Below are 16,116 nucleotides of genomic sequence, written 5' to 3' on the forward strand. Positions count from 1 at the left end.
TTAATTGTTCCTTTTATTAGTATATAGTGTCCTTCTTTGTCTCTTAACTATTTTACATTTGAAGTCTAATTTGTTGGATATTAGTATAGCCACTCCTGCTCTTTTCTGGTTGTTATTTGCATGAAATATCTTTTCCCAACCTTTCACTTTCAACCTATGTTTATCTTTGGGTCTAAGATGTGTTTCCTGTAGACAGCATATGGAAGGATCCTGTTTTTTTTTTTTTTTAAATTTTTTTTTATTTTATTTTATTATTTTTTGCTTGTTTGTTTGTTTGTTTGTTTGTTTGTTTTACATGGGCTGGGGCCGGGAATCGAACCGGGGTCCTCCGGCACGGCAGGCAAGCATTCTTGCCCGCTGAGCCACCGCGGCCCGCCCAGGATCCTGTTTTTTAATCCATTCTGCCAGTCTGTGTCTTTTGATTGGGGAATTCAGTCCATTAACATTTAGTGTTATTACTGTTTGGATAATATTTTCCTCTAACATTTTGCCTTTTGTATTATATATATCATATCTGACTTTCCTTCTTTCTACACTCTTCTCCATACCTCTCTCTTCTGTCTTTTCGTATCTGACTCTAGTGCTCCGTTTTGTATTTCTTGCAGAGCTGGTCTCTTGGTCACAAATTCCCTCAGTGACGTTTTGTCTGAGAATGTTTTAATTTCTCCCTCATTTTTGAAGGACAATTTTGCTGGATATAGGAGTCTTGGTTGGCAGTTTTTCTCTTAGTAATTTAAATATATCATCCCACTGTCTTCTAGCTTCCATGGTTTTCTGCTGAGAAATCTACACATAGTCTTATTGGGTTTCCCTTGTATGTGATGGATTGTTTTTCTCTTGCTGCTTTCAAGATCCTCTCTTTCTCTTTGACCTCTGACATTCTAACTAGTAAGTGTCTTGGAGAATGCCTATTTGGTCTAATCTCTTTGGGGTGCGCTGCACTTCTTGGATCTGTAATTTTAGGTTTTTCATAAGAGTTGGGAAATTTTCAGTGATAATTTCTTCCATTAGTTTTTCTCCACCTTTTCCATTCTCCTTCTGGGACACCCACAACACGTATATTTGTGCGGTTCATATTGTCCTTGAGTTCCCTGATACCCTGTTCAAATTTTTCCATTCTTTTCCCAATAGTTTCTGTTTCCTTTTGGAATTCAGATGTTTCATCCTCCAAATCACTAATTCTATCTTCTGTCTCTTTAAATCTATCATTGTAGGTATCCATTGTTTTTTCCGTCTTTTCTACTTTGTCCTTCACTTCCATAAGTTCTGTGATTTGTTTTTTCAGTTTTTCTATTCTTTTTGTTCAGCCCATGTCTTCTTCATGTCCTCCCTCAATTTATCGATTTCGTTTTTGAAGAGGTTTTCCATTTCTGTTCGTATATTCAGCATTAGTTCTCTCAGCTCCTGTATCTCATTTGAACTATTGGTTTGTTCCTTTGACTGGGCCATATTTTCAATTTTTTGAGCGTGATCCGTTATCTTCTGCTGGCGTCTGGGCATGTAGTCAGATTTCCCTGGGTGTTGGACCGAAGAGGTTGAAAGATTTTTCTGTGAAATCTCTAGGTTCTGTTTTTCTTATCCTGTCCAGTAGGTGGTGCTCGTGGCACACGTTTGTCTGCGGGTCCCACCAGTAAAAGGTGCTGTGGGTCCTTTACCTTTGGAAAACTCTCGCCGTGGGGGGGGTTCGCCAGCCGAAGCGGCTTGGAAGAGTGCCAGCCGGCCCGGGGGTCCGAACGCGGGGAAGGTCGCCGGCCTCCGCAGCCCGTGAGAGTACCCGTCCGAATTTCCTAGTTGGCCCGGGACGCCAAGCATGGCCGGAGGGCGCCTGCCGCCGTGGCCCGGGAAAGTGCACTGTTCCCAGCCGGACCGGGGAGTCATGTGTTTGGAAGGGACCCCCCCCCGTCACCGTTCTCCGCGGCCTGGGGATTTCCGATCCAATTCTCTCCGTTGGTCCGGGGGGCCGCGCGTGGTGGGGGTGCCAGCCGCTGCAGCTTGAGGGGACCGCCTGCCCAATTCTGCCATCTGGCCCGGGAAGGAGGAAGGGATGGACTCCGGCCGCTTTTGCCGCCCCGCCCGGGGAACCCCGCGCCCCTCAGCGATCTCGCCGGAGTGGGTTCTTTCAGCCAGTCAGCCGTTCCAGGATGGGATACGCTGTCTTTTTGATCTCTGTCATGGCTCTGGGAGCTGTTCTGTCCTTTTAGTATTTCTTGCAGAGCTGGTCTCTTGGTCACAAATTCTCTCAGTGACTTTTTGTCTGAAAATGTTTTAATTTCGCCCTCATTTTTGAAGGACAATTTTGCTGGGTATAGAATTCGTTGTTGGCAATTTTTCTCTTTTAGTAATTTAAATATATCATCCCACTGTCTTCTCGCCTCCGTGGTGTCTGCTGAGAAATCTACACATAATCTTATTGGGTTTCCCTTGTATGTGATGGATTGCTTTTCTCTTGCTGCTTTCAAGATCCTCTCTTTCTCTTTGACCTCTGACATTCTGACTAGTAAGTGTCTTGGAGAACGTCTCTTTGGATGTATTCTCTTTGGGGTGCACTGTACTTCTTGGATCTGTAATTTTAGGTTTTTCATAAGAGTTGGGAAATTTTCAGTGATAATTTCTTCCATTAGTTTTTCTCCTCCTTTTCCATTCTCTTCTCCTTCCAGGACACCTACAACACGTATATTTGTGCGCTTCATATTATCATTCAATTCCCTGAGTCCCTGCTCATATTTTTCCATTTGTTCCCTATAGTTTCTGTTTCTTTTGGATTTCAGATCTTCCATTGTCCAGTTCACTAATCCTAACCTCTGTCTCTTGAAATCTACCGCTGTAGGTTTCCATTGTTTTTTTCATCTCTTCTACTATATCTTTCATTCCCATAAGTTCTGTGATTTGTTTTTTCAGAGTTTCCATTTCTTCTTTTTGTTCATTCCTTGCCTTCTTCATATCCTCCCTCAATTCATTGATTTGGTTTTTTTTTTCTTTGATTTTTTTTTTTTTTGATTTGGTTTTTGATGAGGTTTTCCATTTCTGTTCGTATATTCTGAATTAATTGTTTCAGCTCCTGTATCTCATTTACATTATTGGTTTGTTCCTTTGACTGGGCCATATCTTCAATTTTCCTGGTGTGATTTGTTATCTTTTGCTGGTGTCTAGACATTCAATTACCTTAATTATTTTATTCTGGAGATTGCTTTCACTTATCTTACCTAGGGTTTTCTTGCTAGATGAGTTTTTTGTCTATCTCTTCTTTGACCTTCAGTTCAACCTTTTCTGGGCCTCTAGCTTAAGTTTTGTTTAACAGGGTAATTTTTCAGTTCTTGTTTTCTTGTTTCTTGTCCTGCTTGTAAGGTGCCTTTTCCCTCCCCACCCTTAAGAGGGTCTACATAGGTATTACAGACTCCAGCCGGGTTTTCCCGGACTAAACTGGCCTCCTATCAGGGGGAAGGAGTCACCTGCATCAGTTTTCCCTGAGGGTGAGACCCAGCAGGTTGAAAGACTTTCCTGTGAAGTCTCTGGGCTCTGTTTTTCTTATCCTGCCCAGTATGTGGCTCTTGTCTGCCTGTGGGTCCCACCAGCAAAAGATGTTGTGGCTCCTTTAACTTTAGAAGGCTCTCCCTGCTGGGAGTGTGGTGGAGACAGAGGAGAGGTTGTAGACTGGTTTTAATGGCTTCAAATTGCCAAGCCCTGGGTTCTGAATTCCTTGAGAGAGGGATTCCACCTAAGTTGGGCTTCACCCCTCCCCTGGGGAAGGCACAGGCAGGAAACAGCCCTGAAAGCAGTCTGTTTTTGCCTATACCTGGGGCAGTTGCAGCCCGAGTAGTCCCACCGCTGAATCCAGAGGCAGCCAATCCTCCGTAGAAACAGCCACAGAAACCTCCGTTTCGTCTCCCTTTCCTCTTTTTCGGTTAGCCCAATAAGCGACCTCTGCCTTGACCAGTTTTGCCTGAGATGGGTGCCTATTTTTAGTAGTCAGAATTTGTTTATTAATGCCACAATTGGTGTTTGGTTGGACTTAGTCCCTGCTACTGTTAGAATGTCTTTCCTTTCCCTCCGGGAAGCCCCCTGTGGGGGAGGGGTGCCAGGCGCCGTACGCCATGGCTTGGGGAACTCACAGTTCCGGAGACTCACAGCCGGTCCAGCTGGTCCAGACTGGGGTACGCTGTGTGTGTGGTCACTGTTGTGGCTCCGGGAGCTGTTCTGTACTGTTTCTGGTTATTTAGTAGTTGTTCTGGAGGACGAACTAAAACACGCACATTGCTAAGCCGCCATCTTCGCCAGCCACTTCTTAACTGAGCGCCATTTAGCACGTGTGTTTCTTTTCACGAAATTATTCATGTCTCTGTGTTCTTCCGGAAAATGTCATTGTTTGTTTTCTGTAGGAAGCACAGTGAATTTCTAGACTATTTCCAGGTATGATAGACATTTTGTTGCTATTGTGAAAGGGATATTTTAAACCCATTACTGCTAGCATATAAGAACCTCTTTAGTTTTTGTGTGCTGATCTTATTTGAAACTATCTTATTAAATATTCCTTTTAATTACAGGAGTTTTTTAGTTGATTTGGGGGGATTTTCTAGATAGACACTCATGCTGTTCAGCACACTGGAGTGTCTGTGGTTTTTTCCAGTATTGGTTCCTCCTTCTTGCATTGGCTGACATCACAGTTCCACTATGTTACCTAAACCTAAATGTCAGTGCATTCCTCCTAGGAGTAAACTCATCATCTTTTTCACTCTCCATCTGCTTCCTGTCGCTGCTTACCCATTTCCTTGAGCTGTCCCTATGCAGGGCTGCCCTGGCACCTGTCGTGCTGCGTCCGGCCGTGGCCTGGTGGGCATGGCGGTGAGCCAAGGCCCTACTGAGGAGGGCCAGTTCATGGGATGGGAGTGGACAGTGGTCAAGGGGCTCAGGGGCTGCCACTTCTTCTAGTGTGGGGATATCAATCCCTTTGGAGAGGGGGCAAGGGATGACACAGTGGGTTATTTACTGTCAGGTGAGGGGAAAAGTGGACAGGCAGGTGTGAGCCCAGGGGCTTCCCATGGTCAGTGCTGGGCTGCAGCACTCAGGGAGGCCTTGGCTGCCCCTTGACCCAGGACCACTTGACGCAGTGCTGTCCGGGCTCGGAGGCAGAAGTAGGAGAGCCAGATGATGGCCAAGAGTCTGTCTTTGTGTGTTGAGCCACTCCACAAGCTGAGCAGCACCTCATATGCTTTCAGGTCGCCCCTGCTGGTGCCAGACCCTGCCTGCTGCCTCTGTGTCCTGGGCATCAGGGGGGACCTTCACCTTCCGCCAGCTCCTGACCCATCTCCTGATCTGCCATGTGCCATACTGACTTGCATCTCTGTCTCTGCTTTCCAGATTGTTTTCAGCACTGACACCTCTGAGAGTACCCCCAGTTCCACGATGGGGCAGGGGTTCTCAAGGTCCTACAAGGTAGGAGCTGCCTCTGGTGCCAGGGGAACCCTCAGGGCTGGGTGATTATGGTGGGCCGGCGCCTCGGACGGTCTTGGGACCCTGTGCACATTTCCCCAGGTGCACATTCACCCTGACACTGGTCAGTGGAGAAGAGCTCAGCGGTCAGATGCCTGGGGTGCTGCTGTTGCCAGAAAGCCAGGTACTGGCCCTGGGGCTCGTGTGGTCTTGGCTGTGAAGCCACAGGGCAGGTGTACATGCCCAGTTGGCCATCTGGTGAGCTGGTCCTAGCCAGTTTCTCCCTGTGCTCAGCCCACTCTAGGGCTGTGCCCCTCACACACCTGCACCAAGGTCAGAGCTGTTAGAGCTGTGGGAGGCCTCAGAAGAGGCCCTGAGTCCCAGGGGCTGGTGGTAAGCTGGACAGCCACACCCTCCCTGCACCTGGCATGTACTGGGCATACGGACATGTTCCTTGGCAAAGCCAGTCTTCCATCTGCAGGGAGAGCCCTGCCTGGCACTGGGCGTGGTGCTTCTATTCTCTTGGCCACCTCCCAGCATGGGGAGGCCACAGCACAGGTCACCCGCACTCCAAGGACACGTCTTGCCCAAGAGCATCATTGGTGCACCTGCTTCTTGTTGGCAGAGACAGGGTGCCACTCGGGTGCCACAGCAGCGGGTGTCTGTGCCTCTGCCACCTTTGGGCCTGCCCAGGTGCTATCCAGCTGGGCAGAATGTTCTGGCCAGGTGGCTACAGCCAGGTTCCCCCTGGTGCTCGCAGGATTGGCATCACCGAATTTTCAGGTGGGGTTTTCAGGGCTGACGCTTTAGGAGCAGCTGGTCCTGCATCCAGGTGTCCTCTACCTCCTGTGGGCTGGAACTCCCCAGACCCCCGACATCCTCTGGGCCCAGCCCCACCCTGCCCACACATCTTTCCCCTTGCCCATACTCTCCAGTGCAGCCTTGCTGCTGTGCTCCTGCACAAGCCCTTCCACTCTTCCTGGAGTGCCCTTCCTCCCCAACGGCCCATTGGAACCCTACAGCACACGGCATGCAGCACAGAGCAAGGCCTCTGGTAAAGCGGCCAGTGCCTGTATTTGCCCCAAGAGGACATGCCACTCCTCTGGTGTGAGTTCTGGCCAGTGCCATGTGAGGATGGCTCTGGGTCCCCACCTCTCCCCGTATGTGGGTGTCAAGCTCTGAATCAGCCCAGCTATATAGGCCTGGGAGGCCAGGGAGGGAAGCTGGGGCTTGGCCCCCTTGGCTGCAATCTGCAGGACAAAGATGGCTGTGGGGAGGTGGGTCCGGCACCTGCTTAGTGAGTGCCCCACAGCACTCAAGCCTGGCCTTCCACCTGAAGATGGCTTCTGCGAGGCCCACGGGGGTTGCCTGACTGGCCCAGCCCCCTTATACCACTCTGTATACACTCCCTCTCCCAGGTTGGGCTGGGGTTCTCCACCGCTTCCAAGATGCGGTGCAGGTTTTGCAGTAGGTGGGGGCATTCTGTGCCCGCTGCCCCCACCACTCCTGAGCTCGCTTGAGTTCTTGAAAACAGCTGGACAGTTGGAAATTGTTCCAATTCTGTAGTTACTGGGAATTAAGATTATGTGTGAGTGAGGGGGAACCAAAGCGGGCAGGGAAGGGGTTGCCCTGAGGTGGGACTGCCCAGGGACATAGCTGCCACCTTCACACTTTGTCGGGTTTCTGTGGCAGCTCTACTGTTCCCTCCTTGGGCCGGCCACACCCTCCTGGGTCCTGGGCAAGGGTGCTCCCCGCCACCCACAGCTCGTCTTGCTTTGCGGGGTGGCCTGTGTCCTCTCCTCATGGCAAAGCAGAGCTGGTCCCAAAGTTGGATAGTGGTCTTGCGCTTTTCAGAAAGTGTACTGTCCTGCCTTCGGCCCCTAGTGCAGACTGTGGAGTTGTGTTTAAGGTCATCCTGCATGTGCTTCTTTAGCTTCCAGAGCTGCTGGAAACTGGGGCTGTGTACCCTGAGGGGTCCTGTGTGCCCTTGGAGAGCGAGGGCCACGCTCTTGGGTGCCGCTCAGCCCCTAGCTGCTGCTTCTGGAGCCGGGGTCCTAATGTGTCCCCATGGTTTTATTTATTCTTGATGAAACTCAAGGTACCCTTGTGGCCTTCCTGCTCCCAGAGGCCTCTGGAAACGGGTCTTCCAGGTGTGAGGCGCTGCTCCTTTGGTGGGAGGGCAGTGGGGGCACCTTTGAGCATCTGCTTCATGCACTCCACTACACTCTGGTGCCCACCAAGGCCTTCTGTTTCTTGGAACTGGGGAGAGCCTGGGACCCCCATGGAAAGGCCTGCTGATATGCTTGGCTCTAATGTGAGCCCAAGGACACGTGGGGTCGATTTTGAGCTGGCTCTGGTGAGCTTTGCCTGAGTTCTTGGAGCATCTTGGCCCATGTGCTACTCTCTCATGCCATGCAGAGTGGACAGGAGGCAGCCAGGTTCCCTGTGAGCCTGGAGAGGCGGCCGTGGGGTCTGCTGGCCAGTACCTGTAAGGCAGTGCAGATATAGGGACTTTCCTGGGCAGGGCCCCCCCAAATCCCTGTCCTCACGTGCTGCCCCTTACAGGGAAGGTGTTGAGCTACTGGTGCTTCAGCCCTGGTCACACCATGCAGGAGCTCATCCGCCAGGGTGTCCGCTCCCTAATCCTCACCAGTGGCACGCTGGCCCCCGTGTCCTCCTTCGCCTTGGAGATGCAGATGTAAGGAGCTGCTCTGGAGGCTGCTGAGGGTGATGCAGGGTATTGGCTGCTCAGAAGAGAGTCAGACAGGTGACCACGGTGGGCTCAGGTCCCCAGACCCACCCTCCATGGCTGTTCCCACATCTGAAGGAGGTCTGAGCTCCCCCAATTCAGAGGCCAGGTCCCCTGGGGGTGCTTGTGGGCCAGAAGCCCTAGGAGGAAGCCTGTGCTTCACTCCCTGCCCTACCCCTGGCTCCCATGCCCAGCCCTTTCCCAGTCAGCCTGGAGAACCCGCACGTCATCGAGGAGCACCAGATCTGGGTGGGGATCGTCCCCAGGGGACCTGACGGGGCCCAGCTGAGCTCTGCATTTGACAAACGGTGAGGGGCTGGGCCTGGTGAGGGGTGGGCTCTGCTACAGGGCAGGGGGTCAGGACCTGGCCTCAAGCTTCTCCTCTGTAAGCAGGGCTGGGGGCTTGGAAGGGCCAGAGCCTCGCTTCCCCTGAAGGGGCCAGGTGGGACTCAGTTGGGGGGGGGATGTGTGTGTTAAAGCAGGGTTTCCAGATGTGGCCTGCGAACCCAAGACCCACAGCCCCGAGCCCTGGCAACAGGGTACAAGGAAGCAGCTGAGGGGACCAGAGATGGGCAAACCCTGGGGACCTGGGGAGTTTAGGAGCAGGGTTGCATGGCTCTGGCCATCCTAGGCACTGGCTGTCATCATTTGGCTGACCAGGGACATGGCGAGGGCACTGGCCTAGGCCCCAGGGGAGCCCAGTCCAATCCTAAGCAGGAATGCAGAGGGCCACCTGGTTGGCCCCTTGGCCTGAGGGTTCATGGGAGCTCCGGGCTGCGAAGTGGACCTGCCAGGACTGCCAGGACCACTTCCTTACCTGAGAAAGGCCAAGAACGAAGGCTCCTCATAGCAGTCTCTCTTTGCGCAGATTTTCAGAGGAATGCTTGTCCTCCCTGGGAAAGGCAGTTGGTGAGCGTCCCTGCCGGAGGGCCTATCCCCAGCCCCGGGAGCCTGCCTTCCCTGTCTGGGTTGTCCTATCTTGCCCTGGGCTCCCTTGTCCCCCTCTCGCTGTCCCCCACCTTGTTCCCCACTGCCCGCCCCCCCACCTAGGCCTGCCTGCACGTTGCTGTCCCTGGTAGGGACCTGCAAACTCAGCCCGGCCCTCGTGAGCAGTGGGGGCCTCTGCAGACACCTGGCCCTGCCATGACCAAGGCTGTGGTCCCTAATGCCAGGAAACATTGTGCGTGTCGTCCCCCATGGCCTCCTGGTCTTCTTCCCTTCCTACCCTGTCATGGAGAAGAGCCTGGAGTTCTGGCGGGTGCGTCCCTCCTCCCAGGTCCAGCCTGAGCTTGTGGGGGCAGGAGGGTGGGCCCCAAGCATGGCAGCGGGTCCAGCAGGGCGAGGCAGGGCTGAGCGCCTCCGTGTTTCTGAGGAGACAGAGAAAGCTGGGGCCAGTCACCCTGCTTGTCAAGGGTGAGGCAGATATGGAACGACCAGGTGCCTGTGGTTCTCATGCCAGCCTTTCCCCCGACAGGCCCGGGATTTTGCCAGAAAGATCGAGGAGCTGAAGCCGATATTTGTGGAGCCAAGAAGCAAAGGTGGCTTTGCAGAGGTTGGTGCTTGGTGGTTCCTACCTGCTGTGTGGTGTCCCCGAGGAGGACCTTGGCGTGCTTGGGTGCCGCCCTCTGGGTCCAGTTGGGGCCAGGCCATCTTTTGGGAGCAGCTGGTGCCAGTTTGGACACAGCGTGGCAGCTGTGGAAGCCAACCTGTGTCCAAGGGGTGGGCATCCTGAAGAGAAGTTTCTCCTTCCTGCTCCCTTGCCCTAGGGTCCATGACCAAGCCCTGGGGGCAGGACAGGGGCAGCCAGTGAGTACCCCCTAAAAAGATGTCCCTAGGACCTGCCAGCACCTCTGGCCGGGATGACCTCGTTTCTCGGAAAGGGGCAGGTAGCCCCGCTGAGCAGCTCTCCCTGCAGGTCATGGACGCCTATTATGCAAGAATTGCCTCCCCAGGGGCTGGTGGGGCTGCCTTCCTGGCCGTGTGCCGGGGGAAGGTGAGGCTGCAGCTGGGCCCCTTGGGGGTTGGGGGTCATGGGGGACCCTGGGCCGGAGCATGAGCCAGCCCCTAGCCCTGGGGTCTGGTTTATTGTGTGGGAGCAAGTCTTGCCTGGGAGCTCTGTCCAAGGGAGGAGTGTCTTCTGCTTCCACGGCAGCCTCTGTCCCTGTCCCTCAGGCCAGCGAGGGGCTGGACTTTGCAGACAGCAATGGCCGAGGTGTGGTCATCACGGGCCTCCCGTTCCCACCACGCATGGACCCCCGGGTCGTCCTCAAGATGCAGTTCCTAGACGAGATGAAAGGCCAGGGCGGGGCTGGGGTGCAGGTGAGGGGCCAGGGCTTGGTTGGGGCAGGGCAGCTCCTCCCCCAGGGCTGCCGTGACCACATCCCCCTCGCAGTTCCTCTCCGGACATGAGTGGTACCGGCAGCAGGCCTCCCGGGCCGTGAACCAGGCCATCGGGCGGGTGATCCGGCACCGCCAGGACTACGGGGCTGTCTTTCTCTGTGATCACAGGTATACATGCTGCTGCGGCTGGGCGGCGCTCCTGGGCCCTTCCTGTCTTGCCCTGCCAAGGCCCAGGTGGCCCCATCAGACCCTGTTTTCTCCCCAGTGGCCATTCTGGGGCTTCTGTGGGAGGGCTTCTGGCGCAGGGCAGGGGCAGTTCAGGGCTACCTCCCCTTATGGAGCCCGAGCTGCTTGCCATGGGGTCTGGTTCTTCACTGGGACCTCAGGATCCCAAACCTGAGTTTACCCGGGCAGGGTGCAACCTAGGGTCCCCGTCGAGAGGACTCTGGGACTGATGGCCATGCCTACCTGCCAGGTTCGCCTCTGCTGACGCCAGAGCCCAGCTGCCCTCCTGGGTGCGCCCCTATGTCAAGGTGTACGACAGCTTTGGCCCTGTCATCCGTGATGTGGCCCAGTTCTTCCGCACGGCTCAGAGAACTGTGAGTTCCCACACACCCCTGCGGGCTGTGCGCCCAGCCTGAGACACAGAGAGGGCACCTCCTCCCTGTCCACCCTCACATGCCTCTAATCCTCCATGACAGGTGCCAGTGCCCATCCCCCAGGCTGCTACCCCGAGCCTGGCTGACAGGGTAGGGGCCGCCACAGGGGCTGTGCTCTCAGGCCCTCCAGCTCCAGCCAGGAAAGCCAAGACCCTAGATGTACACGTACCCAGCCTAAGGCAGAGGCCGGAGGGTATGTGAGGTCTGCATGCCGCGGCACGGGTAGTGGGGCTGCAGCCAGTCCTGTGGAGGGGTGTCACTGCAGAGGGGGGCCCTGGGTGCCAGACTGAGCCCCACCCCCGCTGCTGCCTACAGGGTTCCCGGCCGCCGCCATGGATGCCGAGAACAGCCTGTATGTGGAGTATGAGCAGGGGTCAGCGGGTATCCAGCGGAGGCCCCCAGGGTTGCTGGCCGCCCTGGAGCACAACGAACAGCAGGCCGGGGGGCTCGAGGATGGGGCACTCCCTGCAGAGGAGCTAGTGAGTGTGCAGGCTAGCTTACTTCTCCTCCTCCTCTCCCTTTCCTCCATCTCTGTGGCATGGGTTGGTGCCCTGGACATGGACCACATACTCGGCCTTCTCCAACCCTGCCCTGGACTGCACTCTGTCTTCGCTTCCAGGTCCCCAGGCAGGGGGTTTCAGCATACACATTACTGTGCTATGTCCACACCCTAAAGGCTGTCTGGACCACACTCTACCCTGCCCTGTGTGTCCCTCCTGGGTTTTTCTGGGCATCAGCTTGGCATGGAGCCACATGGTCTAGCTCTTCTCACCAGCTCTCTGAGCCTTAGTCTGGGCCGTAACTCTGGTTCCAAGAGGGAACCTCTCCCCCAGAGCCTTTGCACAGAAGCTGCTTTCTGCCTCCTTCTGAAAGGCGTTTCCCCTTCTCCTCCCCACTTCTGCTCTCTGGCTTGGATTCCTGCCCCAGCCAGCTTCCCGTGTTCTGAGCCCCAGGTGTCCCTTTCCTGTCAGGTACCTTCATTACCATAAAACCATTATGCCCAACCCTGCGACGGCACATTACTACCCATAGGCTACCTGGGCCTCAGCTAAGACCCCAGAGTGCCTGGTGTGGTTCAGGCAAAGGGCCGAGGGCATGGGATGAACTGTGGTCCTGTATCTCCAGGTGTACCGCTACTCCACCCTGTCCCTCCAGTCTGAGAAGAGGCTGGCTGAGGCTCCACGAAGTGGGAGGAAGAGGATCAAACTTGTCAGTGGCCTGGTAGGCAGAGACCACGTGGGGGGTTGTTGTGGGGGGGTGGTCAGCGAGCAGGCCCTGCAGCCAGAGCCTGCAGGGGCCAGGGGCCGGAGCAGCAGGGGAGCCATGATCCCCTGGCTGCTGGCAACCCCTGCAGGTGGACCCCTCCAGGCTCTGGGATGCCACATGGAAGCTGGCAGTGCTGGCCCCTGCCTCTGTCTTATGTCGTCATGGAATCATTGTGCACACAGCAGAGGGGCACAGCAGCCTCACCACAGCAGTGCCAATACAGCTACCCTTCCTGCCTTTCCTTTTTTGGCTGGAATGTTTAAAAAGAATTCCAGGTATCTTACAGACAAGGCCTGTCTCCAACAGGCTCCCAGCACCCCCTGGGCTCCGTCCGACCTGGGTCCATAGTGTTTGCAGGTCCCACACCCTGGGGGGGGTTAGAGTCTTAGTCCTTGGGTGTCCGAGGAATTTGATTGACAGGCCGCCAAGATTTCTTTAACTTTTTATCTTGCGGTAGTTTCAGACACAAAAATGGTTGCAAAAATATATACAGATCTCCCATCTGCCCCTTGGTGCTGATATCACCGCAGGCTAGAGAGTAGAGCCAGGTGGCCTCAGCACCGGCCCCTCCAGAGACCTCTGCACCTTCCCCTACCCCCAAAGGCCTGTGGTGGGGGTCTCCCACACTTGTCGCTCATGTGGGATGAGCCCTAAGTCTCCCTTCACTCAGCAGCCCCACCGCCAGCCCGTTCTTCCCACGCCAGGTACCTGTGAGAACCTGGGCTTCTGTCCCCACCTTTGGACCCGGCCAGTGGTGGCGTGGCCGTGACTGTTTGGGATGCTTCATGGAATCCGGGGGCTCTCTAGACATGGGATTAGATTTGGACTTGAGTTTTGCCTTCGTTTTTTGCAAGTCCTAGGTTTCTCACCAGGAGATAAGATTTCCAGTTCCCCACTTTTAACAGGGTTGTGGCAGGTCATGGGTTTGGAAGGAGACATTTCCTTCTGCAGAAGGTATCCTGGGCTGGTCTTGGGGGCAGTTCTGGACTTGGCCAGGTGCTCTTTGCAAGGAGTGGACACGACAGGCCTGATGTGGGCAGTGTCTGTTCCCAGCCTACGTAGGAGCAATTAGGGGCAGCCTCGTGACAGCTGCAGAAGCTGCTGCCGCTAGCTGGCCCCAGGCTTCTGGGAAGAGCTGGGCAGCGTATGGGGTGGTTCGCTGCTCTTGTTCCCGAGGAGATTGGGGAGGGCCCTGGTGAGCTGTCATCCCTCTGGGCAGAGTGGCAGGGGCCCGGCAGGTTGTGGGGGAGCTGTGAGGTATGGCCCTGTCCCTGAGTGTCTGCTGATGCAAGCCCTCAGCCCGTGAGACCAGCATGGGGAAGGAAAAGCAGATGCAGTCTTGGCCTTGCTGCTTCCCAAGAGGTGTGGTGCACAAGGGGTTGTCACCAAGGAAAGACCTCCATGGTCACCACCCTGCTGAGCACCCTGGGCTGGGGCCTCTCCAGAGGCTGAGCCACTGGGTGTGAGCAGAGGGCGGCAGTGGGTTCTGCCAGTGTCTCAGTGGAACTGAGGGTTGAGTTGGGGTCACATGACCGGCAGGTGGGGACTGGGGGTCTGGTGCTGTCATGTCGTGGACCTTCTTCAAAGACCCTGGGCCGTACAGGCACCCACCATGCCCCAGCTCCTATGGCTGCCCATGGCTGGGCCTCACCACGGCTGACATGGTCACCCGGCTGCATGTCCTGTAGGAGGAGCGGGAGCCGGCCTCGGGGGAGCAAGCGGGCAGGGCCAAGCTGTTCATGGCGGCTGTGAAGCGGGCGCTGAGTCAGGCCAGCTTCACCACCTTTACCCAGGCCCTGCAGGCCTACAAGAGCTCCGATGACCTCCCCTCCCTGGTGGCCCAACTGCGGCTGCTCTTTGCCGAGGATCCAGGGAAGCACGGCCTGCTCCGAGGTGCCCCCCCAACCCAGGGTGGAGGGCACCGGGCAGAGGGCTCCATACAGATCAGGAAGTGTCCCAAGGGGGGCAGTCCTGCTCCGTAGGGAAAGTGCTGGGCAAGCAGTCCTGGACACCAGGTCCTGATGTGGGCTAACCCCTCCCCACTCCACAGGTTTCTACCAGTTTGTGCGACCTCACCACAAGCAGCAGTTTGATGCAGCCTGTCTCCAGCTAATTGGCCAGGGCTGTGGCCGCCGCCCCCAGCCAGACCTTCCCCGGGGGCAGAGGACACAGTCAGCCCAGAACCCCAGAGGTGAGTGCTGTACAGTCTGAGGAGTATTGGAGCGCCAGACCCACTTCTTTCCTCTGGGATTTTGGGAATTGGCCCTGAGCTGACCCATTTCCTCAGGAACGAGGAAGCCTGACCCCAAGCTGACCCTCTCTGAGGATGCGGCTGGACAGCTGGACCCCACCGAGCACCTGAATCAGGGGGTGCCCCACCTGGCCACCTGGCTGCCCATTGCAGGTACCTGAGCCCTGGCCAGGGGCCCTGCAGAGCACCTGGGATGGGGGGCTTCCCACAGTTCTGAGAGACTTCCTTTGAGCCACGGTTCAGCAGGGCACTGGGGCCCAGTGTCTGGAGGGCATCCTGGCCTCAGTTTCCTGCTGGGCTGTGGGGGTGAGGGGACAGTTATTGTGAAGGGCCCTCAAGGATCCCCAAAGAGAATAGGGCAGCCTGAGGGTCATTGGCCTCTCCTTCTAGGAGAGCTGGCCAGCCTCCCAGGCCCCGAGAAGTGGGGTTCACCTACTGTGGCCACCTACCTGGCCGATGCCCGCAGGGCTCTGGGACCTGCGGGCTGCAGCCAGCTTCTGGTGGCACTGGCAGACTACAAGAGGGATGACGACTATGACAAGGCCATGGCCGTGGTGGCCGCACTCACCACCGCAAGGCCTGAGGACTTCCCTCTGCTGCAGAGCAAGTGGCTGGCGGGGTGGGGGGTCCGCGGGTTGTTGGGGTTTCCTTGGGAGGGCCCCACATGGGGACCTGCCCGCTGAGTGTCCACCCTGCAGGATTTGGTGTGTTCGTGCGCCCACACCACAAGCAGCAATTCTGGCGGACGTGCATGGACCTGACGGGCCTGCCTGCCCCAGGCGGGGACATAGAGCCTCCGGGACCCCCACAGGAGACCCTGGCCGTGCCCACTGGCCCTGGGACCCCAGCTGACCTTGGCCAGGGGGCCATGGCAGTGCCCCAGCCAGGTAGGGTGTCCTCTGGGGGTGCCTGCTGCCCTATCTCAGGGGAGCCCCATGACACTCCACAGCACCCCATGGCACCTCATGGCCCTCCTTAGAAATGCGTTCTTTTTCTCCAGGCCCCTCACTGTCTGAGAAATCTGGGAAGGTCCAGAGCAAGATTTCCTCCTCCTACCTCCACAGGCAGCTGGCTGATGGTGTGGGGCCCAGCCAGGTGCCCATGCCCCCCCGTGGCCACATGGAGTCCGAGTGGGGTATGTCTTGCTGGTGGGGCTGTGTGGGCTGTCTGGACTGGCCTCATACCCTCGGCCATGGGACAGCAGGGCCCACGTGCTCACGGGTGGCCTCTGCAGGAGGCTCCAGGTGCCTGGGGTGCGGGGCGGAGAATGAGGTGCCCTTCCAGTGCCCTGCCTGCGACTTCCACCGCTGCCAGACCTGCTGGCGTCGTCTCCTCCAGGTTGGCAGCCCCAGCCTTGCTCCCCATGGACACAGCACCCTCCTTGCTGGGTGTCCTTCCCCCACGAGCCTGTCCAGCACGCCTTC

General features: G+C 56.3%; 1 protein-coding gene and 1 long non-coding RNA gene across 5 annotated transcripts in view; one reads left to right on the forward strand and one right to left on the reverse strand.

Annotated features, from left to right (window-relative positions):
• The window catches only part of RTEL1 (regulator of telomere elongation helicase 1), a 47,065-nt gene that overhangs the window by 29,635 nt on the left and 1,314 nt on the right, over positions 1-16,116 (forward strand). The window contains exons 15-34 of one of the 4 annotated variants that reach the window (XM_077117484.1): positions 5,356-5,430; positions 5,530-5,611; positions 7,993-8,125; positions 8,371-8,484; positions 9,045-9,085; positions 9,349-9,434; positions 9,651-9,728; positions 10,092-10,169; positions 10,349-10,495; positions 10,569-10,684; positions 10,992-11,115; positions 11,218-11,368; positions 11,491-11,654; positions 12,301-12,396; positions 14,130-14,334; positions 14,492-14,632; positions 14,729-14,845; positions 15,083-15,295; positions 15,391-15,579; positions 15,693-16,030. In XM_077117484.1, coding sequence (XP_076973599.1) covers positions 5,356-5,430; positions 5,530-5,611; positions 7,993-8,125; positions 8,371-8,484; positions 9,045-9,085; positions 9,349-9,434; positions 9,651-9,728; positions 10,092-10,169; positions 10,349-10,495; positions 10,569-10,684; positions 10,992-11,115; positions 11,218-11,368; positions 11,491-11,654; positions 12,301-12,396; positions 14,130-14,334; positions 14,492-14,632; positions 14,729-14,845; positions 15,083-15,295; positions 15,391-15,579; positions 15,693-16,030 — 2,688 coding nt within the window. Of the gene's footprint in view, positions 1-5,355; positions 5,431-5,529; positions 5,612-7,992; positions 8,126-8,370; positions 8,485-9,044; positions 9,086-9,348; positions 9,435-9,650; positions 9,729-10,091; positions 10,170-10,348; positions 10,496-10,568; positions 10,685-10,991; positions 11,116-11,217; positions 11,369-11,490; positions 11,655-12,300; positions 12,397-14,129; positions 14,335-14,491; positions 14,633-14,728; positions 14,846-15,082; positions 15,300-15,390; positions 15,580-15,692; positions 16,031-16,116 lie in introns of all 4 variants that reach the window. The other 3 variants (XM_077117489.1, XM_077117488.1, XM_077117490.1) reach the window with 3 other exon arrangements.
• LOC143647744 (uncharacterized) lies at positions 1,987-9,197 on the reverse strand. Its single transcript, XR_013158178.1, has 3 exons — positions 8,994-9,197; positions 7,991-8,171; positions 1,987-7,913 (listed from the first exon to the last, which is right to left on the reverse strand). It is a non-coding gene; the product is annotated as an uncharacterized LOC143647744 (long non-coding RNA).

Source organism: Tamandua tetradactyla, chromosome 1 (assembly GCF_023851605.1).
Source record: "Tamandua tetradactyla isolate mTamTet1 chromosome 1, mTamTet1.pri, whole genome shotgun sequence".
Lineage (NCBI taxonomy): Eukaryota > Metazoa > Chordata > Mammalia > Pilosa > Myrmecophagidae > Tamandua > Tamandua tetradactyla.